Source organism: Larimichthys crocea, chromosome XVII, assembly GCF_000972845.2.
Source record: "Larimichthys crocea isolate SSNF chromosome XVII, L_crocea_2.0, whole genome shotgun sequence".
In the NCBI taxonomy this organism is placed as follows: Eukaryota; Metazoa; Chordata; class Actinopteri; family Sciaenidae; genus Larimichthys; species Larimichthys crocea.
Genome location: NC_040027.1, coordinates 22948670 through 22958786, shown reverse-complemented (window position 1 = coordinate 22958786; position 10117 = coordinate 22948670). Strand labels below are relative to the sequence as shown.

The window sequence follows — 10117 nt, the reverse complement described above, 5'->3', positions numbered from 1 at the left end:
CTCAGTGGTGAAACACTTAAGTGCAGGGGGAACAAACAGAGACCAAACTGAGGAACTAAAGCTCAAGTAAAACCAACTATGAGAAACAAAGAAGGAAACAGTACCAGAAGGTTTTTTGGGTGAAATTGAGGAGTGGATAATCTCTAAGTCACTGCAGCTGCTTTGGATAAATGTGCACAAACTGTACTACATATACAGAATAGATGCAAAAGAAACACAGTAATCTTTCATGAAAAAAATAAGACATAATCAGTCTCTTTAGACACAAATATGTATATATATATATATATATATAATAATATATATATATATATATATGGGATAAACTTTGCTTTGCTTTGATAGACTTTGCTGAATAAGACTAAAATGTTTCCATGTGATCATATTTGAATGTGTAATAAACGCCTCTGAAGATCTTCAGCAAGGACAGCAATTAATGCCATGACGTGTGCAATTGTTGTTTCACAGAAATAAATACATCTGTTTTCACTTCACATGTCAACTCGAGTGGGTAATTAAATTGAAAACTTACAAATTAAAGCTTTGTTAAATAGTTGTCTGATGGATTAGTCAATTGACAGCAATTTTATTGGCAAGTCTTTTGGAAATGAATTAATAGTTTTGTTGAGTCATATATGTCATATATGTGTAACATATAACATTTGCATTGAATTAGAAGAAAAGACAATGTCAGTGCAATGCAAAAAGCTAAAGTACATGACGATGATGTAGTATGTATGGCAACAAGCAGTCCAACTACAAAGAGTCTAAAAGGCAGCACACACCCAACAGTCATCACAGCAAGTTTCTCCGCAGGTTTTCTCATTTGTGGAGTTTCGTCTTTCAGACCACATTACCGTCATTTCCCATGCTGAAGTGTGAGCCATTAAATCAAAGAACACAAACAAAACTGTTTGCACAGTCAAGACTTAATCCATCAATTTCTATGCAGACACCTCTCTCCTCTGAATCCCATGCTCCTGTGTGTGTGGCCTTGAAGTTAACATTACATCATTAACACCATCATCATGACTTTACAACAACAACAGCCAGTGTGTTGATTTACTGACATCAAACTCGCTGACTCCATCCCAGTTCCATCAGAGTGAAAAAGAGCTGGACATCCGGACTCGTTTGATGTATTCAAGGGTCAGAAAATCTGGTTTCTCTTTCCCTTCATCTCGGTGGGGCCCAAGCCTCTGGAGCTGAGGGGCTGTTAAAAGCAGGAAAATAAAACCAGCCACGCGAGGGCAGAGCTCGTAGATCATACAGCCAAACAGCACGTAAGTTGAGTGTGTTAGGGGTGTGTTTCGCTCTCCTGCTGCACTTCACAAGTCTCACTGGGCCACATTAATTGATCTCAGCCTCACTTGCATGTGCAAAAAGACACAAAACTCCACACAAAAGATGTAGTGTGAAATTAGTCGGTAAGCTGCAAGCATGCTCACACATACCAGAAGACATACATATTGTAGATGAACTCAGGAGCAGGTACTCTCTCTCTCTCATACATCAGTACGAAATATAGCCTAAGTAAATCATCTCAACATCCTGCCATATGAAAACACACATATGGAAACATAACCAGATTCAGACTGCATAGTGTTATATATTGTATGCGCAAGAGAAGACTACTATAAACTGTGACTGCTGACCATAACCTCTGATTTTTGTGTGAAGACTGACGAAAGAAAAGGCACACATCATTTTTGATCACTGCAAAATCACTGGATCAGTTATCATTGAAACGTTTATTTTTAAAAGGGGGGTAATTTCACACTACATCATTCCTCTATGGACTGATTCAATTTCTAAGCTAGATAAACCATTTAAACCCCAGTGGATAGTCTAAAAGACATCCTTGAACAAGGCATTTCTCTTGAAAAGTTGTCATTTCCGGGCACCATATGGTGAACAAGACCTAAAGTAAACCAGTCAATCAATGAATCATACATTATTTCTACAGGATAATAAAGCATATGATTTATGAGTTCACTCATTCAATCAATTTTGGCTCACTGGGACCATCATACATACCTAAAAGGACACATGTTACAATACATACAGTAAGTATACCAGAAAAAATATAGAAGAAGAACTGCTGAAGAACTAATCAATATGAAACAGCATGTTGAAACGACATGGCAATAGAGCAAATTTTGCCAAATTAACAAAACTACTACACTACTAATGGCCTTTACACAAATTGATAAACTCCCAAGAAAAGCAAGATATCATAGTAATAATTTATTTTATGTACGTAGATTTGACACATTTCAAATTATTGTTGTAGTTCACTAAAATCTTTTCTTTTTGATTCGAGTTTCCTGTTTTTTTTTCTGGGGACAAATATTGGGGGCCCTGACCCTGAGGTTGGGAAACTTGGCTGTGAAGGATGAAAGCAAGAGGCTCAGAAGTGCTTCATGAAGAACCTCTTTGTGCGATATCAAAACCAACCAAACTGTCACCGTTGGCAGTTGTTTGGACGTTGGTACGGTGGGAACTTGTTTGTCTGGTCTATTTGTTTGTTGTGATGGTCTCTGAGGGGGGAAATCCTCCCACTCAATTGGCCTTGGGATCCAGAGTAGCTGGAGGACAGGTCATACAAAGGCGCAGTGTGATGGGGTCATCACTGTCACCGCCCAGAGTTGGGGGATGTGCCAACTTTGTAACTGACGGCTTCGTATGGTTGCCATGTTCTGCTCTCCTCAAGTCACCATGCCTTGAAACCATCCACCAAAACCCCTCAATAACATGTTTACGAACCAAAATTGGGAGGATCGGCTATAGGGATGAAAAAGACTACTTCTAAAGGCTGGAGACTATAAAAGGAACAATCATCCAGCATCACAGGACCACCTTTACTAAAGTTCTTGTTTTTGAGAGTGTGTGAGAGGCTGGGCTGGTGAGAAACACTGTGGATTTACATAGCAGTCTGTGACTTCAAACAAGGTGGCTGACATTTGAATGGGCTGGTGGTGGGAGCCTCTGGTGGGGTTTTTGTTGCCATGCAGGGTGAGCCAAGGAAAGTGGGCACGCACACTGCTGGGATTTGTGTGTAGACAGCTTGTCCTGTTTACTGGGCCCACAGGTTACCATAGGAGCCCTGCATGAACTGAGTGTGTGAGAGACAAAGAAAGAGTGTGAGAGAGAACGATAGGTAGACTGGGAGATGGAAGCACAAGGGGGGGTACGCCGTGTAGAGTTAAATGGGTACTGAGTCACTGGGTACGCTGCTAAGAGAGGGCAGAACAACTCTGATGAGTAATGCACTAATAATAGGGGAGTGGAAATCGGGTCCGTGAGACCTGGATGCCCTTTTGTAAGTAAGTACACATCATTTCAAGCTCCCTGACTACAGTAGCTTTTATGGATAAGTGACAAATGTGAGCCAAGTAGTACATCTCTGTTTATTAGATTCATGTGAATAAACAAGTCTGTATTTAAGCATCAGGAACCAAATCCATCCTCTATATGAAAGATGAATTGAACTATGAAATTGCTTTATCCAATTCAGCTACTTTCATATCAGTCTACCTCTCATATCAGTGCTTGACTCTCATCTACAGCAGCCTTGTACACGCACATAGTCCTGTCCAAATGTTCTGTGGTATCTTTTACACTATTCCTTTGACCTGAAAGTGAGGTCAGTCTACCAATGTAATAATAACCTTTTAAAACACGTCACCACGTCTTCCACAAAACCGTTTTTATGACTTTTATGACTTTTTCTTTCTTTTTCTTTCTTGTTTTCTTTCTACCCCCATGTCTGTAAATTTCCTTCAAATTAAGCAATTCTACAAGGAAAACTTCTCACCACTCATCTCCAAACTAACGCCATAACCAGTGATGATAAGTGGATATAGCTTTATTTGCAGTGTCACAAGTAGTAAAATGTTGGGAACCACTGCTCTGTTGTGTTCCTGAGCCATGGATCGAATCCTGTGCAGTTGTTGCACTTGGCAAATAAAATGGCTGCTGTTCAATCCTTAATTAGTTGATTTCAACATGTCACGCCGATGCAGAACAATGATTAAAAAAGATTGTGAAATACGCCTGGACAACTGTGGCTAAACGTCTGACCACGTCCAAACATAACAGTGTCAACCTCGGGAGAAATAAATGTTAGTTCAGCACACAGGGAACCAAAGGGAAAACCCCTTTGCTCCTGACAAGGAACACCTGTCTGAGTGAGTGTATACTCTGGAATGAGTGTAAGCCTCTGGGACAGAGGGAGGAAAGCATGTGAGTGAGTGTGTGCATGCGTCTGTCTGTGTATAAAATCTAGGCAAATACCCAGTCAGGGTCATACATGAGTCTGATATAAACTGAAATTACAGGTCTGACTTTCCATTGTATTGTGAGCTTGGTCAGGATTCAGACTGCATACACACACTGATCCACTTCCGCCCACACAGATCCAACACTTCTCTCCCCTCCCACAGCTTTCCCTTTCCCTGCCTGGCTGCTCTGCTGCCTGGCTGACGAGCCGTGCTGCCTGGCTCGGTGGCGGTTGCCCTGTCTATCAGTCTATTTCCAGGCTCAGGGCCCAGCACCGAGGCAGGCAGGCAGTCAGTCAGGCGGTGTGGTGGAGGGCAGAGGGGTTGATGCGTGTGTCAGAGAGGCGCTCTCCCACATTCCCCCGGCGGCTGGCAGCAGGCCGGGCCTGCGGAGGGGGGTTCGCCTCTTTCTCACGACCTCTCAGGTTCCTGCGCTCATCTGGGAGCTATTCATTTCCTGCCAGAAAACAGCCTTCCCCTGCAACTGCAGGAGGGGGGGTGGGGGGGTGGGGGTGCAAGGGGATGGGGTGGAGAGGAGGGGGAGGGAGAGGAGTTTGGCTTCAAAATGAGTCCAGGGCTTGGTACAGCAAGCCCTGGGCTTAAATCATAAAGCTCTCGCTTGTCTGGGCTGCAATCAAAGACAGCCCCAGTGACGGAGAGAGTGAGGGAGAGAGAGAGAGAGAGAGAGAGACAGAGAGAGAGAGAGAGAAGAACCATGAGAGAGAGAGGGAGAGAGCGGGCCATATGGTAGCACTTAGGGAGCCAAGGAGGAAGCAGAGGGGCTTTTTTTCCCCTCCTTTCGCTCTCTGCATGCACGCGGAGTGTGGGAAAAGTTAATGGACACGCATGGCAGCTAACCCCCCGGTCGTGTTGTGACATGTGTGCGGTCACTCCGGCAGCTCGGCCACTGCACTGGGTAATTGGAGAGGCTCGTAAAGCTGTTCTCCAGAGGGGAAGAGACCACTGAAGATGTTGGTGGGTGGGGGGAGGAAAGGAGGAAAAAGGGGTAAAGGCAGTGAGGTGGGGTGGGAGGGCTCAGCAGCTGGGTGTTGTCCGGGTCACACCACGTGCCTCCCAGACGTCCCACGTCCAGCTGTGGCCCCGGGGCTCAGGGCAGGAAGCTCGACACTGGTCCGAGCACAGCTGGAATGCTGTGGGAACGTTTTGTGTATGTGTGTTTGACTGTGTGCGTTTGTGTGGACAAGCTCTGGCTCACAGGAGGCCGACTGTTATCCCGTGTGGCAGGCCTTTCCTTGAACCCCCACCTCCCTTCACTTAACTCCCCACTACCTCACCCATTGTGCCCTTTGGCCAGGCATGTCCTTACCCAGCACTCTTCACAAACACACACACATACACACACACAAGACGTATGCACGCACAGGCACAAGCACACACATGGCATCAATCAAACAAGGATGCATGGCCCCCCGTAAAAAGGTGTGATGGAAATTCAAAATGATGGCACTTATCCACACTTTGTGCCTCTTAGCGTACTGATAATTGCAAACACCTGCACCCCCTCCCCACACACACCCCCTTCAAAGAAGGGCCACACTCGGATAGCTGGAGGGGGCACACACACCTGGGCAGAGCAGAGCGCTACCACATGGCTCAGTGGCGAGGTGTTTAGCAAGTCCTTCTGCTGTCAACCCCCACCCCCCCATGAAGGAACTCCCTCAGCTCTGATTGAAGACACAACCTGCAGCTCCTCTCTGCTCCACACTGTCAGAATCATAATGATGATTTCTTTTGACCTTTTTTTTTAGCTTGATCACTTCAAAGTATTGGTTGGTTGTTGGTTTAACAAGTAGTCTCTTAATTAGAAACTGAGTGGAAATGGCCATTGAAGGTGAAAAACATACAAACAAAAGATTCAAATGACATATGTTTTGCTCACATCCTGCAAAGGCTGGTCTGACAAACTAATTCAAGAGATACAAAATCAAGCCTCTCCAACAAAATGCTCCTTACAGAATAACAATATTTACCTTTTCCACAGCCATGTCTTAAGCACACACACACGGTGCTCTTTTCCATCTCAGACGCACAACCACAGCAGCCATCCACGCGCCCCTCATTGATCTTACAAAAACCAATCAGATTGCAATGCGCGTCTGTGCTGCTAGATGGCGTAAGTGACCTCTGTATGGCTCCAAAGTTTCCACCAGGAAAGGTGAAACCGCTGGAGTGTCAGCGTTACGAACAGATCTAGTCAAGCTCCTGTGTCTGATTAATCACAGAGCCGCTGTCTCCTGCCTGACTCACTTATTCAGATAATAGAATTACAATTAGACAACAGTTTAGTGACAGTGTGACTTACAGTGAATGAGCATGTCCAGTGACACTCCAGCAGAATACATGCCTCTTATAAAACAGCACACTCATTTTTGCAGAACCATAAACTGGTGAGAAGACAGTCCTGCAGTCCAACCAGCAATACTTGATCTTTCATAGTTGCACAAAGTGTTATGTGTGAGTCTGCTGGCTCAGAAAAGGTGTAAGATTTTAAACAGTCTCTACCAATCTCTGAACCTTGTTGCGTTAAAACTGAGTTTTTAAACACTTGTTCATTTAATGTTCAAACAGCTCACTCAAGGGAAAGTATTTTTTAACTTGTTCTACACCTAAATCTTACTTTTAAACGCACAGACAACGTAATATAGGTTATGTGTCAAATAAACTAGATCAACACCCGTAACATTTGCAGTTTTATGCATTAATAAGAAGATCAGGTTTCGTTTTCCCAACAAACAACGCAGGAACAAGCGCATGTTTTTAATATCTTTACAAATTTATTTGTCTTCCAAAACGAAGAACATCATAAGAGCATTGAACATATCTTTGGCATCACACAGTAAAAAAAAGACAACTCAAATATATAAAAAAATGCAGTGAACGGACTTCCACAATACAGATCTCATTTCAATATGAACTTTACTCCCTTGTTAGCTGTACAAATATAGTGCATACTCTTTCCATTTTACAAGAAAAAACAGATTTAAAACAACTTTCTAACATTGAACAAAGAGAGAACTATTTTAAAGTCTTTATGGTCCTTTTTTCCACTTTTCACCAGGGTCGCCACACTGAGTCCGTGTTGCCTGATGGGGCTCCGGGTGAAACCGCAGCCGGTACAGGGACCGGTGTGCCGACGTTATTGGCGTACACCGGGATAACGGGGCCGTTTGGCGCAAATGCCGCATTGGGTATGAGGAATGCAAACTGTCCGTCTGTGGCAGGCACGATCTGGAAACCACCGTACACTTTGGTGGCGTCTGAAGGTAAATTAGCCGGCGAAGAGCCTCCTTTACAGGACACCGCGTTCATGGGCAGGACCTGCGGGGATGAGCTGGGGATCTGCACCATGGACTGGCCGAATGAGGGGTGGGTTGGTCCGGCGGTAGATGGGAGCTGGTGTTGGTGCTGATGCTGGCTGGGGTAGTTCATAGCGTTGATCTGGGTCATGCAGTTGGCCAAGTGGCCGAGGAGCCGAGTCCTGACCTCGGTGTTGACACCTTCGCAGGTGGACAGGAATCGGGTGACTTCATTCATGCACTCGCTGAAACCGGCACGGTATTTTCCCAAGACAGTGGGGTCGGTGTTCAGGGCAGCTGCAGAGAAAACACACAGGCATATTTAAGTCCGGGTGTTCATGTGGACATCTTGTTTTATGTGTAAAATGTGTTCAAATCTGTAACATTTAAACGAGTGTCTTGAAGCAGCTCGGATATGTTCCAAAACACACAGTCATGAGACAGATTAGTCCGGGAAATGCGACTTACCGGTCATTTGAGCCCTCTGGAGGTTCCGGAGATGCTTCACCGTCATCTCCAGGATGTCCGCCTTCTCCAGTTTAGAGTGTCTGGAGCTCTGCGGGGACGGAAAACACACATGGTTAGGATTACGCGCTCACTTTCTCACAGTTTGACAGAGGCAGTTTAGAAATCTATTAATAACCAGGACGCTAAGTGAGTACTTACATCTTTTTTGAGCGCATCCAGGATGAGAGTTTTCAGCTGCCCCAAGCTCTCGTTGATTCTGGCTCTTCTCCTCTTTTCCATAATTGGCTTGGATGACTAAAGATGAGAGCAAAATGACATTTGATGTTAAATTCATCTTCCTTGTTTCGTGCGTAAAAGTTGGATGAGGAGCTTGTGTCCAAAATAAAATGTTTCAGGCTTTCTGTTTTTAGATGTCACTAACAGGGAGATGTTTTACAATATAAACACGATACCCACCTTTCTGTGCTCAGAAGCTGTCTTGGGTTTATCGGGAGTTGTGTTCATGCTTGCCGGGGTCGCAGCAACCGGAGAGGAGGAGGTTTTTTCCATCATATCGGCAGGCATCTTTTTATCGGAAATATCCCACAAAACCACAGCAAATTACGATCCACTTGTGTAGGAGAAAGGACGATGAATATGTTCAGCTTGCGATATTCACAAGTCCCCTCTCCCCTTAAAAAAAAAAAATCCTGAGATGTGTATCAAGTTAAAATCCGTTAGAGCGATGCGCAGCGGCAGCAGCTACCAGGAGCGGATGCAGAGTCTCTCTGTTGGGCTCTCCGCGTGTGGCTTGTATTTATATCTCTCACTGCACGCGAACGGCTCGTGTGAAACTTCCCAAACTTTCTTTCCCACAGTAACTTTCCACCAATCAGGGCGAGGGACACGCGGCCCAAGGGAGGACGGCTCGTGGTCGGCGCCCTCCCATTGGTTGTTTGGCCGCTTGAGCTGGCGGCCAATGGCGCAAGGCCCGGGTTCAGGGCACAGCCGGGGAAACTGCCTTCAGTCTTCAATCATCGTACCGTTTACATATTAACAGTGGAGCCGCTGACTGGGCACCGCCACCAGGAGCGGTCAGAGGACTTTTTTATCTACCAGACAAGCGATAACAGCAGAACATGTCATAAAATAATTACTTTAAAATCATTATATGGTCTTACTTATAAAATAAATAACAAATCTCCATGAACAACATAACAATAATAATCAGATATCTCCAGCAGACACAATCAAACCTTTTATTCAGCTTTCAGATGATTAGGCTTGGTCTGTCTCTCCAAACTGTTTCCTCTAACTCTTGTACAAGTGTGCAAAATCTAGGTAAATTAAGTGACACTAAAGGAAAAAAGAAAGTAAAACTTTTTTTTTTTTTACTGCCGTTAAAAAGCCACTAGTGGGAAGTGGTGACAGGCTCTCAGGCAATCAGAGTTTCAGATATGTGCCATGGAGGCACAGGAGGCACCAGTTTTGTTTTCTACCAAACTTCACAGTAGATAGTTTCTGTTATAATGATGACATTAGTAAAAGAAAACAAGCCTAGATGACTCAAAACCACAGGAGGAGACGAGCTCATATTCTCACATACACACAGCCTTAAACACAGGCATTACAGTCGTGGACTAACGTTAATTTAGCCTTCCCTCAGAGGAGGAAATAAAATTAAATAGGCACACTCCATTTCCATGTTATTTACCAGTGTAGTTCCCAACTCTGTGGTACAAATTTTGGCATTTAATCATCTGCCGGTGTTGTGAATGTGGAGCACGTGCCAGGATGTTTTATGAGTGCGGTGGTTGGAGGTTTGGCCGCCGGGCTGCCGGGGGGCCGCCGGGCCAGGGAGGAGGCTGGAGGGGTGAGGGGAGGGTATGTGGCGGCGGCGGTGGTTTACATTAGAGGGGAAGGTAAATAGCAGCTGCTGTTTTAAAAGCCTGGGAAAACCACGCCTACAGAGAGAGCTGGATCGGGCTCCCTTATCGGAATGTGAGCCAGAGCAGAGATATTTCTGAGCCCGGAGAGCTCACACGATCAGACCGATGCCTCCTCCTCCTCCTC

The 10117-nt window shown here is 45.0% G+C and overlaps 1 protein-coding gene across 1 annotated transcript; it reads right to left on the bottom strand.

Moving 5' to 3' along the window:
* Positions 1-7053: 7053 nt before the first annotated feature.
* her6 (hairy-related 6) lies at positions 7054-8846 on the bottom strand. The gene is made up of 4 exons (XM_010736620.3): positions 8522-8846; positions 8264-8359; positions 8066-8153; positions 7054-7894 (listed from the first exon to the last, which is right to left on the bottom strand). The coding sequence occupies exons 1-4, from the start codon at positions 8627-8629 to the stop codon at positions 7353-7355; spliced, it is 834 nt and encodes a 277-aa protein (XP_010734922.1). The 5' UTR covers positions 8630-8846; the 3' UTR covers positions 7054-7352.
* Between the last annotated feature and the right edge of the window lie 1271 nt (positions 8847-10117).